This window comes from Chiloscyllium plagiosum, chromosome 7 (genome assembly GCF_004010195.1).
Source record: "Chiloscyllium plagiosum isolate BGI_BamShark_2017 chromosome 7, ASM401019v2, whole genome shotgun sequence".
NCBI classification, from domain to species: Eukaryota; Metazoa; Chordata; class Chondrichthyes; order Orectolobiformes; family Hemiscylliidae; genus Chiloscyllium; species Chiloscyllium plagiosum.
Window position 1 is genome coordinate 22,025,830 of NC_057716.1, and position 20,288 is coordinate 22,046,117.

General features: G+C 41.8%; 1 protein-coding gene across 2 annotated transcripts in view; it reads right to left on the reverse strand.

Moving 5' to 3' along the window:
- Positions 1–2,295: 2,295 nt before the first annotated feature.
- Positions 2,296–20,288, reverse strand: part of pofut2 (protein O-fucosyltransferase 2) — a 33,088-nt gene continuing 15,095 nt past the window's right edge. Inside the window, exons 4-9 of one of the 2 annotated variants that reach the window (XM_043693230.1) lie at positions 16,191–16,301; positions 9,318–9,384; positions 8,464–8,589; positions 6,745–6,925; positions 5,535–5,658; positions 2,296–4,586 (exon numbers count right to left, since the gene is read on the reverse strand). In XM_043693230.1, the coding sequence (XP_043549165.1) occupies positions 4,433–4,586; positions 5,535–5,658; positions 6,745–6,925; positions 8,464–8,589; positions 9,318–9,384; positions 16,191–16,301 (763 nt within the window). In that variant the 3' untranslated portion in view covers positions 2,296–4,432. The remainder of the gene's footprint in view (positions 4,587–5,534; positions 5,659–6,744; positions 6,926–8,463; positions 8,590–9,317; positions 9,385–16,190; positions 16,302–20,288) is intronic. The other variant, XM_043693231.1, reaches the window with a different exon arrangement.

The window sequence follows — 20,288 nt, forward strand, 5'->3', positions numbered from 1 at the left end:
GCAGCCAGCCTTTGATATCCTGCAGTGGTTCAAGTACAAGTAGCACTGATGTGTATTACACAGAATAAACAGATTGTGATTGCTGCTGAGATAATGGACATTCACTTGCATGATGTGCTCCCTACTTTTATACTTCATTCCCTTTGAAATAAAGGGTCACGTGCCTTTCCTACTGAAATTGTAGGATGGTCATTCCATCCTTCAATGTAAACGGAGGAACATCCAAAATGACTGGTCGTTCGCATTTGCAGAAACAAGGGCAACGTCAATGGTACCGGCAATGTAATAAGATTCTGTGAAGCGCTAAAATCTGTCTATGGAGCAGCACGTAGAAGCCAAAGGCACTCTCGGGGCACTAATGGCAAGACACTGCACACCAAAAAGGAGTTAGTCCTGGATCATTGGTCAGAGCACTTTGAAACCACCTTCAGCACAGTGCCTAATACTACCATCAACCACATTCAACAACAGCCTGTCAAAAAAAAACTGGATTAGAGCTCAACTCTGGAGGAATCCATAACTGGCCTAAACCGGATGAAGAACAACCAAGCCTTGGATGCATTCTATTTAAAATCTTTAAGCATCGTTGCCCTCACCTAGCTCCATGAGATTTCCCCTGTCTTCAATGAAACAGGACCTTGCTGATGTCATTATCATCATCATTTATAAAAACAAAGGAGAAAGATTGCAGTATGTTAAGTACAACAATGATCCCTCTCTTCCCTTCCAAATGTGAAGTTGGGAGATGCATTGGCCCTGACCTTATTCACTATCATCTTCAGTATAATGCTGCAATGGGCAACTCGAGACCTTGCAGAGAGAATTTACATAAGCTTCTGGACTGATGAAAGTCTTTTCAACCTCAGGCTCTCACAGACAGAAAAGCTCATCCAAGAATGGAAAGCTAAGCACTGGAAAACTGAAAAGGCAATCCTACATACCTTCATACGCAGCACATTACCCTTTGGCAGGAGGCATAGAGGCCATTGCTTGTGATGCCTGGAGATGCTATGTACACCCTCAAGACTCAGCAAAGAATGAGTTTGAACGAGAAAATAGGAGGCAAAGGATAGATTCATCAGTCTCCAGCAGCAACTCCACCTCCACTTTCTGTGGGAGAATCTGCTGGATAGGCCTAATTGAAACCAGCAATCCTCCAACTGATGAATGTAACCTTGCTAAAATCCTCATGTACAAAGAAATGCAAAGAGGCATTAGATCCTTGTATATTAGGGAAGAAAGAAGAATGAATTGTGAACTTTAGTGCTATCATTTCCAGCTTTTTTTTATTTTAGCAAAATTAACAAGTCAGTTTTGATAGTGATTATATCAAGGCTCAGAACAGCATGGTGCTCTAACCCAATCATGTCACAATGTACAGAGAACGTCTGGGAATTAATCCCAGTGAAAGGCCAAAAGCACAAAGAGCTTCAGTTCTTGATTTGATTGCTCACGGTGAGCTTGACAGTGAGTTCCAAAATAATGAGGAGATGGGGTCTGAACTATCGACTGAACAAGAGGGAAACATGACAGGTGGAGAATAATTAAGTCTCCACCTGGAAATGTTATAACTTGGAAGGAAACAAGAGAAAACACAATCAAACTGTCTAACCTGTGCTAAAACGTACTAAAACTAAATATGGGAGCCCAAGAGCAGCCAAGTGAGTATTAGTATTCAAAGGGTGGACCAGATTGTATCAATACTCTGGGACAGGAGAGTCATAGGATCATACAGCATGGAAACAGACCCTTTGGTAAGACTCTCCAAACTGAACATAATCCCAAGCTAAATAGTCCCACGTGCCTACTCCTGGCCCATATCCCACCAAACCTATCCTATTCTTGTATCTAACCAAATGTCTTTTAAATTTTGTATTTGTACCCCCATCCACTACTTTCTCATTCCACATGTGAACTACCCTGTGTAATTAGGTTGCCTCTTATGTCTTTTTAGAATCTTTCTCCTCTCACCTTAAAAATATGCCCCCTAGTCTTGAAATTCCCTCATTCTAGGGAAAAACCAACTACCATTAACTCTATCTACACTTCTATGAGGTCACCTCTCAACCTCCTATACTCTAGTGAAAAAGGTCCCAGCCTAGCCAGCCTTTCTTTATAACACAAGCCTTCCAAATTCGGCAACATCCTGCTAAATCTCTTCTGAAGCCTCTCCAGCTTAATAATATCCTTCCTATAACTGGGTGACCTGAACTGGACACAGTATTCCAGAAGAGGCCTCACCAATGTCCTGTATAAACCTCAACATGACTTCCCAACTCTCCTACTCAAAAGAACTAAAAAATGAAGGCAAGCATGCTAAATGCCTTTTTATATGACGCAGGGATTAAATCAAAATAGAGTGGGGGTGGGAAATAATACACTCCAACATCTACAGTGCCCACCCTTTCCTGAAATTCGAGGGTTTTGGTGGACACTGAACTCCTTCAGGGACACCTGGGCTCCCCTCCACCATTATTCTCTGCCTCCTGCTGTTAAGACAATTATGTATCTAATTGGGAAGCTCACCCTGAATCCCATGTGACCTTACTTTACTATTTAGTCTACCATGCAGAACCTTGTCAAAGGCTTTTCTAAAATCCAAACAACATCTCCTGCTCTGCCATCAATAACCTTTTTGGTAACTTGCTCAAAAAACTCAATCAAGTTTGTGAGTCACAATTTTACTCACACAAAACCATGCTGACTATCCCTGATCAAAAGTTTTGCCTAAATGTCCATAAATCCTATCTTTTATAATCACTGCCAATAATTTACTGATGACAGCAAGTCAGACCCTCAGGTCTATAGTCCTCTGGTTTCTCCTTACAACCTTTCTTCAACAAAGGTACAACCCTCCAGTCATCAAGTACCTCACCCCGTAGTTATAGATGCAAATATTTCAGCAAGGGGTCTTGTAATTTCCTCTCTTACTTCCCACAATGTTCTGGGATACATTAGCTCAGGTCCTGAAGATTTATCTACCTTTATATTCTCTAAGACCTTCCGAACATCCACTTCTGTAATGTAAACTGTTTTTAAAACACCAAAGTTTATTTCTCTGCTCTCTCTGGACTGCATTTCTTTCTCCACTAAAAACTTTAACTTTTTTAAAAAATAAAATACACATCTGTCAATGTAATGCTTTCCACTGCAACAGCTCAAAGACAGCTGACAGATGCAACATGTTCACTCCTACAAATGAATACAGTTCATCAAAATAAAACTCCAAATAATAAGAGCAGTGTAAATACTATATGATATAAATAGCATTTAATATCCCACAATTTATAAAATGAAAGTATAAAATACTTCATGTTTGAGAATTCTTACAGACCAGATGGGTCCCGTTAAGTAGGTTTCAGTAGTTCAGAGTTGCAGTTCTTTCTGGGAGATGATCAGGGCTACAGTGGGCAACTGTGTGGCTTTGGTACATCCATACTAAAGTCACTGTCTTTTGACTCATCCTGGATTATAAGTCAGTCTTGCCTTCTAATTCAGAATATTATCACAAAGACAGCATTCGTAAGTTGTACTTCAGTTAAAAAGAAACTAGATGAACTAATGATTGAACCCATTTTTGGAATGTGACAGATTAATTTGTTTGGATTAGTTCTCAACTCAAATATTTCTGAATCACCAACACTGCAAAACTGAATGGAAGAAAATTCAAACTTCGGCCCAAGGGAACATTAAACAAAAAATACAGAAGCATTAGATTACAACTCAATAAATGACCTCTGTCTGGCTTGGAGAATCTGAAATTATTCAATTTATTAGGCACTAAAGGATTTTATAGGCTCTGGTGAACCCAGAGCAGACACTTAGTCATTTTCATTGATTGCACTACCAGCCAATTACATTCAGCAGGAGTCTCTTTGTTTCTAATACTGTGAGGCTAAGTTTACATTTGTAAAACATGTCTTTTGTATCTACAAGTAGTAATTACCAATGTTGAAGACTTGCCACAGGAATAAACGAAACTGGCAGAGAAGAGTGTACCCTGGCAATAATATTGTTTTTGAAACCAGTCCAGGGAGCAGTCTTACAGAGATTAAGAGAAGGATGATAAAGCTGCCTTTTATACCTATGTTGAATTTCAGCTCTGTGGGAGCATGAGTAGAGAAATGTCATGCTACTTTGAGAAATTATTTCGTGTTTATCCCTTCACACTCCTGGCAGGAGCCACTGAGAGAAGGCAACTTCATTATCTTTACCCAACAGCGGTTCCTGCTGGGAAAGCTTGGCTTTGGGATTCTTGCTTCCTTGGCACCAGGGTGGATGTATTTTGATGGACCAAAAAAAAAGCTTTGGAAAATATAAACTTCAAGGAAGTGGTTGAATTGTAGATAAGGCCTCCTTATAAAGAGTGAATTTGAATCCGTGATGTCACTCAATATGGTTCAATTCCTATGACAGTGAGAGTCCATGCTGCTCAGTATACAATCTTCCAATGTGTTGGCTGCTCACATTCCTTTTCTTCATCACCACAGAATCTGTTGTACGTGGTTTTGGGATCAAAGCCCAGAATCTCTCGCTCCTCGTGGATACGGAATGAGAATGTTGACACTGATGTTCCAATGAAATACCTTCAGGAAAAGCAGATGATTAGTTAAGGGTACTTTAAATCTGCATGCACTGATTTGCCAAGCAAAGTAACCTAAAGGAACATAGATCAAGGATGGAGAAATTTCAACATGTAGCACATTATTACACTGTGGAATTCACTGCCAAAAAGGGAAGGGAAATGGATTGAAATGCAATTTTCAAAAAGAAATTAATAAATACTTGGGGTTAAAAAAAAATGCAGGCACTTGGCCCAATTGTTTAGCTTGGTAAAAGAGCAGTCACAGATACGATGCTGTAAGATTCTATAGCGAGTACTTTATAATGAATTATAATTGTGCTCTTCCTCTCACTGCTCTACAATCTCCTCTTTCTTATTTCTCAGAAAAACTAATGCATTGTATCTGTGGCTGAGGTCCAAGATCCATAAAAGCGCACACCTGCAAAATCCAACCCCAGATCCTGATTGCGGTGAGTGGGTCATAGAGTCATACAGTTTGGAAATAGACTCTTCGGTCCATATCCCTCTAAACCCTTCCTATTTAATGTTTTATTTGTAGAACATGTCATAAGCTGAACAGCCCCCAGAATACTGCTAAGACATATTATACACACAGGGCTTTCCAGTTGCAATGCATTGAAAGTCATCTGGAATTGCTGTACATGACCTGATTCAAAGCCATTTTATGTTCTTTCCTTTTTTGGGGTGTCCACACAACATTTATTCCATTGTTACTTACAGCATGCAGTTTGGCTGTGGTGTTTTTGCCACATTATACCTGTGACTTCATTGGCTGTGAAAGGCCTCTGGTAACACAGAGGATTTTAATTCCCTGTTTTAATGAAGCCCTGTCTTTATTCAAAGTTTCCTGAAAGAGTTTCTGATGCTGAGCCAGTCAGAGCAGGTACAGAATTGTGCTAAATTGACATGATCCAATTGGGTAGCTCATGCCACAACCCTTTGCCGCTACCTGGCATGGGCACAGATCCACTGGTCAATGATTGCAACGCCCCCATCTTTGTACAACTGTAGTTCCTCCTGGGTCGGTTCAAATCGTAGCATGTTTGGAAGGCGGCGTTTCAGCTCCTTCAGCTCTAGAGTGTAAAGATACAAAAATGTAGGTTACAGCCAATTCTAGTGGAATCGAAGAAACTGAATGCACACCTTTATCTGAAACACCCTTTTCATTGGATATTAATTTCCTTACATTTGACATTACCATCATTTTTGTAAAGGAATTGCAATTTACAAGTTTCTTCTGCACCCCAATTCATGTATTTTCAGTTGAATGCTCTCTTATTAAAAGGTTACAGGAGTCATAAATGAGAGTTTCAGACTTTATCATTAAACAAAAAAACCCAAGAGAATTGTGAATGCTGGAAATCAAAGCACTGGAAAAGTTCAGCAGATCTGGCAGCATCTGTGGAGAGAAATCAGAGCGAACGATTTGGATCCAGTGACCCTTCTTCTGTTCTGATGCTGCCAGACCTGCTGTGTTTTTCCAGCAATCTGTTTTTGTCTGCGATACCATCAAATCCTGGCCTGGCACAGCAATAATAAACACTGCCTTTGATCATTCGCATTGTCATCTGGCCTGATTTTCAACACTGCTGTTCTGAAATGGCCTGGAAGAGGTGATTAAATAAGTAGATAATAAGATGTTATTTCTCTAGTAGGGAAAGTCCAAAACAAGGGAGCAAGACCTCAGAATAAAAGCCGGGCATTTCAGGGAAGATGTCAGGAAGTACACAATGCTGGGTCAGTCTGAAATTTTCAAAATGGAGACCAGTAGCCAACGAAAATGTAAGGATATTAAGGGATATGGGACCGGGTTGCATACAAATAGAGAAAGGAAATAGATCAGCCATGACCTGACTGACTGTCAGCTTCCTTTTAAGTAAGGCAGGCCATCTGTTTTTTTAAAAAACACTTCCCTTCCTGAAGGGTATGAAATGAATGATGTGGCAAGATTAGATCTCCATCACATAATTGTGTGGGCAAGTGCTGGATACATCTAAAACAATAAGAACGAATTGTGCCCAAAATGAATCCAAGGCAAGGCGGGATTGAGGTTGGTACCATCGCAATTGGTGCTGGACACTTGCAGTCTGGCGAATTACACAGAGTTCCTTGCCCAGGAATGCTCCATCAACGGTAACAGACCACACCAAGATTATTACCATCCTCATCAGCGTCAGTAGCCACAAACACCTTGTCTAACTTCAGCTCTTTCAACAGGCTGTGAATCTTTTCAGCTGTTCCTTTAATGCTGGGGACATCCTTTCTGTGGCCCCAGATAAAGTCCTTCCTCCGCAGGTGCACACTCAAGTATGGGCCACCCCTGGCAGTGCCCAACTTCACCTGGAACAAATGTAAGAGCTTAGGATCAGATCTGGTGGTGCATAGCCTACACTAAGAAACATTTGGTTCACGATCACAATGCTCTAAAACAAATTCACTGACACTCACAATCTCCCGAAGTACTTTCTTTACAAGAGTTGTCACTTGGGATGTTGAAAAGTAGTCATACAGCACAGAAACAGACCCTTTGGTCCAACCAGTCCATACCTACCATAATCCCAAATTAAACTGGTCCCACCTGCCTAATCTTGGTCCATCTCCCTCCAAACATTTAACCATACCTTCAATCTGCTGCTTCCCCTGGCTGTTCATTCCACATATGAACCACACTGTGTAAAGAAAGTTGCCCCTCATATCTTTTTAAGTCTTTCTTCTCCACACTAGGAAAAAGACGCCTACTATTCTCCTCACCTATGCATATGATTTTATACACCTCCATAAAAGGTCACCCCTCAACCTCCTACACTCCAGTGAAGAAGTCCCAGCATCTCCTTATAACTAAACACCCTTCCCCCCCCCCCCCATTCCCGGCAAATCTCTTCTGAACCCTCTGTAGCTTAATAATATCCTTCCTATAGCGGGGTGACCAGAACTGGACACAGTACTCCAGAAGAGGCCTTACCAACATTCTGTACAACCTCAACATGACATTCCAACTCCTGTATTCCAAAGTCTGAGCAGCGTAAGAAAGCATGCTAAATACCTCCTTAACCACCCTGTCTACATGTGATGTCAAAGAATTATGTACCTGAACTTCTAGGTGTCTCTGTTTTACAACATTACCCAAGGCACTACTTTTAATTGTAGAATTTGTGCCCTTGCTAGTTTTATCTAAATGCAACACCTCACATTTATCCAAATTAAACTCCTCCTACCACTCCTCTGGCTATTGACCCAATTGATCAAAATTTCTTTGTAATCTTAGATAATCCACTATACCACCAATTTTTGTGTCATCTGCAAATTTACTAACTATGCATTCTAACTAATCTCATCTTCATCATTTATATAAAATGACAAACAAAAGAGGACCCTGTACTGATCTCTGTGGAACACCACTGGTCAAAGGCCTCCAGTCTGAAAAATAACCATTCACCATTACTGTTTTGTGCCATTAATTCAATTTTGTATCCAGTTGGCAAGCACACCGTGAATTCCGTGTGATCTAACTTTACTAATTAGTCTACGATGCAGAACCTTGTCAAAGACTACTAAATTCCATCTACTGTTCTGTCCTCATCAGTCATCTTGGTTACTTCCTCAAAAACTCAATCGAATTTGTGAGACACAATTTTCCTCACACAGTTGCATGCATAGTGAACTAAACAAACAGGGGTGAGCTAATGACCAAATATTTTGCTTTTAGTTGTCAGTTAAATATTGGCCAGAATACCAGATTCTTCTTGGCATGGGGAAAACTGATCATGCCTTTAATTCACAGGTGAAAGGATATAGTTCAACCCATTGTGTGCCCTGTGCCAAGTTTTTGTCGATCCTTCAAGTGAGGCAATTTGTTGCAGTATTTAATTACAGCTAACCTTCATCCTTGTCCAGTCCTCATTGTAAATAGTCTCATCCAATTCATCTGTAGAGTTTAGGTATGTTGCTCTAAATTCATCGCTGGCCATACGTAGATGTTTGGCAAACACCATGCTTCTCCGAGCCTGCAAAGAAAAAAGCAAAACCATATTTGCGCTTTACAGCAATGATCACTATGTCAGAACTTCTGAAATAGCTCAGATGTGTTGGAAAAGTGACAGTCAATACATGCACAGCAAGATCTGACAAAACCAATCCAATATAAATGACTGCTTAGCTAAACATGATGGATATGTTTATTACAAATTTAAAACATAAAACACAGCAAATTTTTGTTGCTGGATTCTTAAGTGTAAGAATCATGTGGAGATCTGTGGTGTGATCTGAGATTGTCTCAAAATATCTTAGGAGGATGAATCAAGGAGCACAGCCCAAGGAACTTAATAAAAGCAACGCCAACATCTTACATTGATATAGCATTTCACAGGAGTAATATTAAACAAAACTCGACATTAAGACACAAGATATTAGGAAGGTTTTAAGGAGAAGCTTCCAGTTGAAGAGGTTAAGGAAGGGAATTCCACAGCTTAGCTGAAGGCAAGTCCTCCAATGGCAAAGCAAAGGAAAACAAGAAAGTACAAGAGGCAAGAATTGGAGAAAGGCAGAGATCCTGGAGGGCTGTCGGAAATTGTTATAATGACCGTATGTTTGAATTATACAGTGTATAATTCAAACAAAGTGCTAAGCCACAGAAAAGGAAGATTTCTACTACCCTATGAGTTTCGGAAAAGTCTCTTTTCTGGACTGTTGTTGCTAAATCTCCAAATTTCATCCACATGAATACAATACTCACATCCCAGTAACTTTTGCCTGCATAATGGTCATGAAGTAGGTTTTCTGCTCTGTCTAACATTACAGACCTAGAACATAATCAGATATCTGGTCAGGAATCCTTCTAACATGTAGCAAAATTCTAAAATGACAAGAATTTGGATTTCCAGCTCCCCTTACAGCACAGTTAGGTACATCAGGCCAAAACCAATACAACATTTACAATCTAAAGAATGAATTTTCATTCATACAGCACCTTTGACAGCCTCAGGACATCCCAAAGTGTTCGGAGTCAATAAAGTACATTTGAATTACTGTCAACATTGATGTAGGAATACTGCCAGCCAATCTGCAAAAGAGGCGTCAGCAGACCAGAAAATGGTAATTAGTTGGTCTTTTGATGGAGGTTTGTCCAAGAACATATTGAGGGGCTCCACTTTTGAGGGCCAATGGAAGGTCGAGTCACAATAACACTGGAGAAAGAACCATCGGGAGTTTAGAAGAATGACAAGTGACTAACACTGAAAATGGTAGAAATTCAGAAATCTAAAGAGATGGAGATCAGAGGCTAAAAGCAAGAGGAGGGTTATCTCACAATGAACCTTTTACTATCTGATGCCCGGATACGGAAACAGTATTGAGACCTTGCAGAGGGAATGCTTCACTGGGAGTTGAATGTTTTTAAGGAGTGTTGCAATAGAAAGAGGAAATAAAGTTCCATGGCAGTAGACATTTACTGGAAATGGCAACCTTGTGGTAATGTTACTGGAATAGTATTCCAGATGCCTGAACTCATGCTCTAAAGACATATTCAAATTCCACCATGGAATTTCCACCCCACTGTCACCTTCACCTAGTCCAACTCCAATTCCTTCCTTTCTCAAAACCTGTTTCCATTTTTGGGGATAGGCTAACTACCAGTATCTACTACAAACCCACACAGACTCTGTTGCCTTGACAATACATCCTCACACCCAGTTTGCTGTAAAGACTCTATTCCATTCTCCCAGTTCCTCTGTCTCTGTCACATCTGTTCCGATGATGCCAACTTTGACAAGGGAGCCTCTGAAATGTCCACCTTCTTCCTCAACCAAGGATTCCCCAGCTCTGTGGTTGACAGGGCCCTCAGCCAGATCCAATCCATTTCTCACACTCTGGCCCTCTCTTCTCTTCCACAACAGTGATAGGGTCTCCCTAATCCCTACCTCCCATCCCACTAGCATCCACATCCAGAGGATCATAGCCTTCCCAAGGGCCCGTTCCCTCCAAGACACCCTGCTCCACTCCTTCCCCTGTAACCACAAAAGGTGTAATACCCACCTGTTTACTTTCTCCCTCCTCAGTATCCAAGGGCCCGAACACACCTTCCAGGTGAAGCAGCACTCTGTGCGCACTTCACTCAATCTAGTCTACACATTCACTGCTCACAATGTGGTCTCCTCTACACTGGGGAAACAAAGCGTAGTCCACAAAAAAAGACTTGAGCTTCCAGTTGCCTGCTAATTCAACACACCATCCTGTTCCACGGCCAACATCTCTGTCTCAGGCTTATTGCAGTGCTCCAATGAAGTTCAGCACAAGCTGGAAGAACAGCACCTCATTTTCTGTGAAACAAAGCGTAGTCCACAAAAAAAGACTTGAGCTTCCAGTTGCCTGCTAATTCAACCCACACTGTAAGTAATCTAATCTAATCTCTGTCTCAGGCTTATTGCAGTGCTCCAATGAAGTTCAGCACAAGCTGAAAGAACAGCACCTCATTTTCTGTTTGGGAAACTCTACAGCCTTCTGGACGTAATATCAAATTCAACAACTTTAGGGCTTGAGCCTCTCCCATGTCCTTACCCCAACTCCCACACATCAAGTCTTGATATTACACACAATCCATTGTTAGCCACTAACAGTCTCCATTAATAGCTATTCATTCTCCTAGCTTGACTGTTATTCACTCCTTTGTCTGTCCAACTGTTCTTATCACTCTTTGGGCTCTATCTCCACCTATCATTTACTCCTTACCCCCTCCTATCACCCTATCTTCTGCTTAAAAAAAAACCAACATTATCCTAGCTACCATTAGTTCGGAGGACCAGAAACGGTAAACTGATTTCTCTCCACAGATGCTGCCAGATCTGTTGAGCTTCTCCATCTTGTCTGTTTTGGTTCTCCCATGGCAAATGCTGAATTCAAGTTCAATGAATTTAAATAAATCAGAAATAAAACATTAGCTTCAACAACAATGCTCAAATGAAATGACTGAAAATCCATCTGATTGACTGACATCCTTCTGTCATTTGAAGTGTGTTCTGAAATGTCCTGGCAAGGCACTTAGTTCAAGATGTGTTTAGAACTGGACAATAAATGTTAGTCTTGCCAGTGACATCTGCGTCATAGGAACAAATAACAAAACAGTTTAACCATGGCAGAGATGTCAGACTCTATTCAAAGTCAAAGGAGATGACACCAAGCAAATGGGCATAGCCAAAGTTAAGGAATGATAGCTGTTTGTTAGACTTGGGAGCTTGAAGAAGTTAGTCATATTCCACCAGGCCTGCACTCTGATAAAAGGTACTTGAAGAAAGGACTTACTATTAACAGCTCTAGGACTGCTGGGGAAAAGAGGACATGCTATCAAAGCTTCTTGTCTTGCAATTTATCAGGTCAAGGAGCAAGAATGCCAAATTTCAAAGGTGCCAACAATTTATATTATATGGGAAAGTGGGCAGAATGGTTGACAAGGTGGAGGTGGGTACTGCAGATATTGGAGATTAGAGTCAAGATTAGAATGGTGTTGGAAAAGCACAGCAAGTCAGGCAGCATCCGAGGAGCAGGAAAATCGATGTTTCGGGCAAAAGCCCTTCATTGGGAGATGGTTCACAAGTTGACCTTGATTGGTCAAGGAGTTGCCATGGAGCCTGCACTAGGGACCTATTATACCCCACACCTTTGTTTAATTTTTAAAAATGTCCTTTTTCCTACAGAGGACAGGTTGCTGTCAATGAATATATGTACTCTCCACTTCACAGAACACCAATGTTCTTTCTGCAAAAAAAAAACAACTCAGTTTCCAGTTGCCTGTCACTTCAATACCCCACCTTGTTTGCTGGCCAATACCCCTGTCTTGGGCTTATTGGAGTGCTCGAGCAAACATACTATCAGCCCCACTGATGATCTTATATCTGATGTTAGTGTAATTCTTAACACATTCAGAATTGTTCAGCAAGTTCTGTCTGATCACAGAAGCATATCCAACATTAGATATTACAGAGTCACAGAAGGACAATTCAGTCCATTGTATTTTCATCAGTTCTCTCAATGAGTAGCTTATCTAGTGCCATGTTCCTGCCTTCTCCCCATAACCTTGCATATTGTTCCTTTTCAAATAATCATCTAATTCCCTTTCGAATGCCTCCACTATACTCTCAGGCAGTACATTCTAGACCCTAACCACACTCTGTATGAAACAAGTTTCTCTATGAATTATCTGTGCCCTCTTGTTCTTGATCCTTTCTTGAGTCAGAACATTTCTCCTAATTTACTCAAAATCATGAGGGGTCTGGATAAATTACATTTCCTCTCAGCCATCTCTCTTCCGAGGAAACAGTCCCACACTCCCAGCTTCTCCAATCTCCCTTTATAATTGAAATGCCTCCTCATCCCTCAAACCATTCTGATACAATTCTTTTGCACTTGCCCCAATGCCTTCACATCCACCCTAACGTTCGACATTCCAAACAGAATGCAACACTCCAGCCAGTATCCAACTAGCACCTTATAGGAATTCAACATAACCCCTTTGTTCTTGTACTCTATGCACCTGTTAAGAAAGCCATATGCTTTGATATCTCTTAACCTGCCCCTATACTTTTAGTTACTTAGAGTCATAGAGATATACAGCACGGAAACAGATTCTTTGGTCCAACTCGTCCATGCCAACCAGATTATCCGAAATTAATCTCGTCCTATTCTGTGTCTGAATTTTCCTTTTTTTTTGCCAAGGGATGTGTTTATGGGATGTTACTAATATTAGAACAGTTAATGAGTAATAGCTACTGTACTTCTTATTCTGTTACATTTCCAATAGAATAAGTCATTTGAACTTCCCCTTTCTTTGGTTGTACTTTAAGTAAATTGCGTTCTGCTTAATGTCAAGTAGTTTGAACAGTCGCATCACATCGGGAACAGACACTTTCCATCTGCCTTTAAAATAAGAAAACATTAGGGTCTAGGCTACCTTCTGAAAGTATTTTGAGGGGGTCTGATCTAGTCTATAACAATCTATATTGATATTTTCCATTTTATTCAATGAATGCTTACTTAGTTCCCAAGTCTGCTATGTTACACTGTATCAAAAGCATTCTAGAAATCCGCAAACAAAACATCAAAAAAGTCCAACATTTCCCCTTAGAAAATCCATGCTGACTCTCATTAACCCACATTTTTCAGAATTCTGACAGAGCAGAAAGAGGCCACTCAGCCTATCAAGCCTGCACCAACCCTCCGAAAGGCACAAAGACCCAGCCCGAGCCCCCTACACTGTAACCCTGCATTTACCATTGCTAATGCACCTAGGTTGCACATGCCTGGACACTATGGGCAATTTAGCTTGGCCAACCAACCTAATTTGTAAATCTTTGCACTACAGGGGGAAAGAGAAAAACCCAGCAGAAACCCACACAGGCAGTTACCCAGCAAGGAATTGAACCCAGGTCCCTGGTGCTGTGAGGCAGCAGTGCTAACAACTGAGTCACCAAGCCACCCAGTTTGTCCTTGTAATTATTAATTTTTGTTTTTAGAAGTTTTGCAACCCCTAAAAATAATCTGACTGGGACATAGTTGTTTGGCTCATCCTTACACCCTTTTTTGAACAAGGTGTAACATTTGAAATTCTCAAGTACTCAGGAACTACCCATTGGTCTAGCAAGAAAAATTATTGCTAGTGCCTCTGCAATTTCCATTCTCATTTCCCTTGGTATCCTTGGACTATTTTCATCTGGTCTCAATGCCGTATCTATTTTAAGTACAGACAGTCTATCCAATACCACTTCCTCAGAGTTTGAAGCCTTCCAGTGATGATAACCGGAGTAGCACTGTCTTCTTTGATAAAGACAGCTGCACAATAGTCATTTAATAGTTCAGCCATGCCCTCGGCCTTCATGTGTAAATCCCCTCTTTGGTCCTTAATTGGCCCATTCACCCTTTTACTATTTGTGTCCTGTAGAAGACACAGGATTTTCTCTAATGCTGGCAGTGTCTTTTCTTACTCCAGGTGAAAGTGAGGACTGAGATGCTGGCGATCAGAGTCAAGATTAGAGTGGTGCTGAAGCATTCCTGATGAAGGGCTCCTGACCGAAACGTTGATTTTCCTGCACCTCGGATGCTGCCTGACCTGCTGTGCTTTTCTAGCACCAGACTAATCTTGACTCTTTTCTTACTCCCTCTTGTTTGCTTTTCCATCACTTTTATAACCTTCTACATTCAGCCTTGTTCCCAATTGTATTTTTTAACCTGAGCACACTTTAATTTTCATCATAATTTCTACCTCTTTTTCCATCCATAGTACTCTGAGCTGGTTTGTTCTACCCTTTCCTTTCAAGAGAACTAGAATCTCAACTGTGCCCGAACTGTCTCCTCTTTGAAGGTCCTGTCAATTTCAAACATTTGACTCCAATTTGTTTGACCAAGATCCATTTTTACCCCACTGAGGTTGGTGCACCCCTACCTGATTATTCTTATCCTGGATTGTTCATTATCCTTTCCTGGAGTTACCGTAAAACTTATGATACAATAATTGCTTTCCCTCGAATGTTTTCCACTGACATTTGATCGATCTAGACCATCTTATTCCCAACAACTAGGTCTAACAGTGCTTCCTTTCTGACTGCACTGGTACACATGTAAAAAACTCTCCCAAACAAGCTCCAGGAACTCCTGTCACCCTCTTGTCCTTTACACTACTGCTATACCAAGTCTATAATTGGATAATTTTCTGGCAAATTTGTTCCTGTATTTCTTTCCCACTAGTTAGTGGCTGAGCGGTATAATAAGGTTATCTTTTGTGTTCCTTAGGTCAAGCTAAATTGGTTCAGTCCTTGATCATTCTGGGACAACCCCTCTCTCCAGCTTTGCAACGCTCCCACCCTTCCACTTTTCACCCTTTCATATATTTCTTAACACCTTGAAACAAAAAATTCAACACTGAGGCAGGGGTCTCTGGTACAGCTAGATCATATTTGAGTATTGCTGAAAAGAAAACACATTTTGTCAAAGCTTTTCATCTTGCACTCAAAGGCAATTCACAAGAAAAACCAAATGGGAAAATAACATCTGCAATTAGCATGCCTGCAACTCAATCTTATGTACCACACTCTCTTTCATTCACAGACAGCGCAGTAACCCTGATAGACTTTATAATTTTCTCCCTTACTCTGACCTCATCTATCGACCATTCTCTAATCTAGTGCCGCCGCCTTCTCACGGCATTTCTCTCTGATATATTTCCTGATACTCACACCCCCTCCCTCGTTTACACCCTCGCCAATGGCACAAGCAAAATGTCCTGTAAGGATCTCAGTTCGGGCTCTGTTCAGGTCCCATCTCTCCTTCAGCCAGTTCCAATGTCTCAAAAATCAAAAAAGGTCTCCCACTTGCATCAACTCTCTAACTACGTGTTCAGCTGACTTACATTCTTATTCACGCGCACATCACACTGGGAGTAATCCATAGATGATACTTTGGAGGTCCTACCTGCTAACTGTGTACTTGGCTACCTAGGTTCTGATTGCAGTACCACATCCCCTTTGCTATTTGGGTCTTTGGTTCCATTCTGGACTATCATGGCTGGCTGTACCCATAGAAACAAATACATTTCACAGCCCTTCAGTTCTGGTCACTCACTCACTGTGCAGTGGTGTTTTTCAGAAGAACTGGCACCATGATGGAAGCTGAGCCTTGCACAGACACGCAGGCAACACTGAGGCCTCTTGTCTCCTCATGACCCCAAAACCAGCCCCTGTCAAAAAGGAAACAAATGCAACGGAGGTTAGTGGCACAATTTAAGGTTACACCAATTCTTCTACTATCTTTGATTTCACAGATCCTGACCTCCACAACATAGTCAGTTTAAAATAACCGGCTTCACATTATATATCAGTTAAAAAGACAAAAATAAAACTTGCATTTCTACAGCCCTTTTCTTAACAATCCAAAGCACTTCACAGTTCATGAAGAACTTTTTAAAGTCACTGTCATAACATCGGAACTGTAACTGGCAAGTTATACGATGCTTGTTTCCACAAGCAGCTATGTCACCCTGACCAAATCTTCAGTGATATAAGCTGAGAGATGAACACTGGGCAGGACACTCGGCAGAATTCCCCTACTGTCCACTTCACAAAATATGGCTGTGGGATCTTTCTCATCTACCTAATAGCAGACAAGGACTTGGGTTTTATGTCTTATTAGAAATACTGCACCTTAGAACAATAGAAATGATACAACACAGAAGGCGGCCATTCAGCCCATTTTGTCCATACCAACCCAGACACCCTTTCTAATCCCATCTTCCTGCACACGCCTCATAGCCCTGCAGTTTGGACTATTATGGGGCAGGGGCAGGTCGGTTTTTTTTTTAAAAAAAAGAAGAGTTCAGGGCCTCTGCATTCACCACCAACTCGGTCAATGAATTCCAGACACCCATCACTTCCTGCATTGGTAAGACCACTTCTGGAATACTGCATTAAATTCTGGTCTCCCTGCTATCGGACAGATATTGTGAAACTTGAAAAGTTGCAGAAAAGACTTACAAGGGTGTTGCCTGGGTTGATGATAGGGGTTTAAGATATTGGGAGAGGCTGAATAGGCTGGGGACATGTTCCCTGGAGCATCGGAGGCTGAGGGGTAACCTGATAGAGGTTTAAAAAATCATGGATAGGGTTATTAGTCAAGGTCTTTTTCCCAGGATAGGGAATCCAAAAATACAGGGCATAGAGTTAAGGTGAGATGGGAAAATTTAAAAGGGACCTAAGGGGCAACTTTTTCATGCAGAGGATGGTGATTGTATGGAAGAGCTGCTAGGGGAGGTGGTGGAGGATGATACAATTACAACATTTAAAAGGCATTTGGATGGGTATATGAATAGGAAGGGTTTGGAGGGATATGGGTTGGGTGCTGGCAAATGGGACAAGATTGGGTTGAGATAACTGGTCGGTAAGGACGAGTTGGAGCAAAGAGTCTGTTTCCATGATGTATGTTGCCCCTCAGCCTTCTCTGTTCCAAGGAAAACAATCCCAATCTCTCCTCATAGCTATAAATCTCCAGTGCTAGCAACGCTGAGCAAGAGCAGACATGGGTGAGTAAAGTTATATATATTTGGGCAGTTGCTTTACCTGAAACACTACTCAGGTAGTGTCTCCCACCTACCCTCCACCTCTAACCAAACATAAATGGTTCTGTGCACCAGATTGGTAAGGTGACGGGTTTTTATGTTTTGTTTAGTTTTCAGCAATCTCAGGAATTCAGAATAGTGGGAATGGATGGTAAGGCAGTAGAATGTTCCTTCTGCAGAATATGGGAGGTAAGGGTCACCACTAGTGTCCCTGCTGACTGCATCTGTGGGAAGTGCACCCAACTCCAGCTCCTCAAACTGCGTTAGGGAACTGAAGCTGGATGCACGTTGGATCATTTGGAGGCGGAGGGGGTTATTGAGAGGAATTATAGGGAGGTAGTCACACCTCAGGTATAAGAAGAAGGTAGATGGGTTACAGTCAGGGGATGGAAAGGGAACTGGCAGGCAATGCAGAGATCCCCTGCGGCCATACCCCTCAACAACAAGTATATCGTTTTGGATACTATTGAGGGGGATGTCTTACCAGGGGTAAGCAATGGGGCACAAGTCTCTGGCACAGAGTCTGTCCTTGTTATTCAGAAGGGAAGGGGGAAGAGGAGCAGAGCATTAGTCATTAGGACTCCATAGTTAGGGGACAGATAGGAGGTTCTGTGGGAACAAGAGACACTAATGGTTGGTGTGTTGCCTCCCAGGTGCTAGGGATCGTGATATCTCTGATCATGTTTTCGGAACCCTTGAGGGGGAGGGAAGCAGCCCCAAGTTGTGGTCCACATAGGCACCAATGCCATAGGTAGGAAGAGAGATGGAGATTTAAGGCAGAAATTCAGGGAACTATGGTGGAAGTTTAGAGCTAGAACAAAGTGTTGTTATCTCTGGTTTGTTGCCCTTGCCTCGTGCTAGCGAGGCAAGGAATAGAGAGAGAGCGAGAGAGTGAGAGAGAGAGAGATAGATAGAGAGAAGTTGAACACGTGGCCGTAGGGATGGTGCAGGAGGGAGGGTTTTGGATTCCTGGATCATTGGGATTCTTTCTAGGATATGTGGGACCTCTCCAAACAGGATGGTCTTCACCTGAACCAGAGGGGTACCAATATCCTGGGGGGAAATTTGCTAATGCTCTTTGGGAGGGTTTAAACTAATTCAGCAGGGGGATGGGAATCTAAATTGTAGTGCCATTGAACAGGAGGTTGAGAGTAGTGAGGTCAGAAGTGACACTTCAAGATCGCAAGAGAGCACCAGCAAGCAAGAAGTTGGTTTGAAGTGTGTCTACTTCAACACCAGGAGTATCTGGAGTAAGGTGGATGAATCTACAGTATGGGTTGGAGCATGAACAGGAATGGTCATTGCAGGTTCTGGAATTTAGATGTTTCAGTAAGAACCGAGAAGATGGTAAAAGAGGGGTTGTCTGGCATTGTTAATCAAGGGCAGTATTATAGTGATAGAAAGGATGTTTGAGGACTCGTCTACTGAGATAGTATGGGCTGAGGTGAGAAACGGGAAAGGAGAGGTCACCCTTTTGGGAGTTTTCTATAAGCCTCCGAATAGTGCCAGAGATGGAGAGGAAAGGATAGCAAAGATGATTCTCGATAGGAGCAAGTGTGACAGGGTAGTTGTTCTGGGGGCTTTAACTTTCCAAATATTGATGGGAATACTATAGTTAGAGCACTTTAGATGGGTCAGTTTTTGTCCGATGTGTGCAGAGACTTTCCTGACACAGTATGTAGATAGGCTAACAAGGGGCAAGGGCACATTGGATTTGGTATTGGGGAATGAACCTGGCCAGATGCTAGATTTGGAGGTAGGTGAGCACTTTGGTGATAGTGACCAAATTCAATATTCAGTTATGTTTACTTTAGCAATGGAAAGGGATAGGTATATATGCAGGGCAAGAGTTATAGCTGAGGGAAAGACAATTATGATGCAATTAGGCAAGATTTAGGATGCATAGGATGGAGAAGGAAACTACAGAGGATGGGCACAATTGAAATGTGGAACTTGTTCAAGGAACAGCTACTGCGGATCCTCGATAAGTATGTACCTGTCGGGCAGGGTGGAAGTTGTCGAGTGCGGGAGCCGTGGTTTACTAAAGTAGTTAAAGCTCGTCAAGAGGAAAAAGAAGGCTTATGTTAGGATGAGATGTGAAGGCTCAATTAGGGTGCTTGAGAGTTACAGGTTAGCCAGGAAGGACCTGAAGACATAGCTAACAGGAGCCATGAGGGGACACGAGAAGTCGTTGGCCGATAAGATCAAGGAAAACCCTTAAGCTTTCTATAGCTATATCAGGAATGAAAGATTGACTAGAGTAAGATTAGGGCCAAGCAAGGATAGTAGTGGGAAGTTGTGCGTGGAGTCAAAGGAGAGAGGGGAAGCGCTAAATTAATGTTTTTCATCCGTATTCACACTGGAAAAAGACTATGCTGTTGAGGAGAATTCTGAGGTACAGGCTACTAGAATAGATGGGATTGAGATGCATAAGGAGGAGGTGTTAGCAATTCTGTAAACTGTGAAAATAGATAGATCCCCTAGACCGGAGGGGATTTATGCTTGGATTCTCTTGGAAGCCAGGGAGGAGATAAAAGAGTGTCTTTGGTTTTGATTTTAATGTCGTCATTGTCTACAGGAAAAGTATCAGAAGACTATAGAATAGCAAATGTT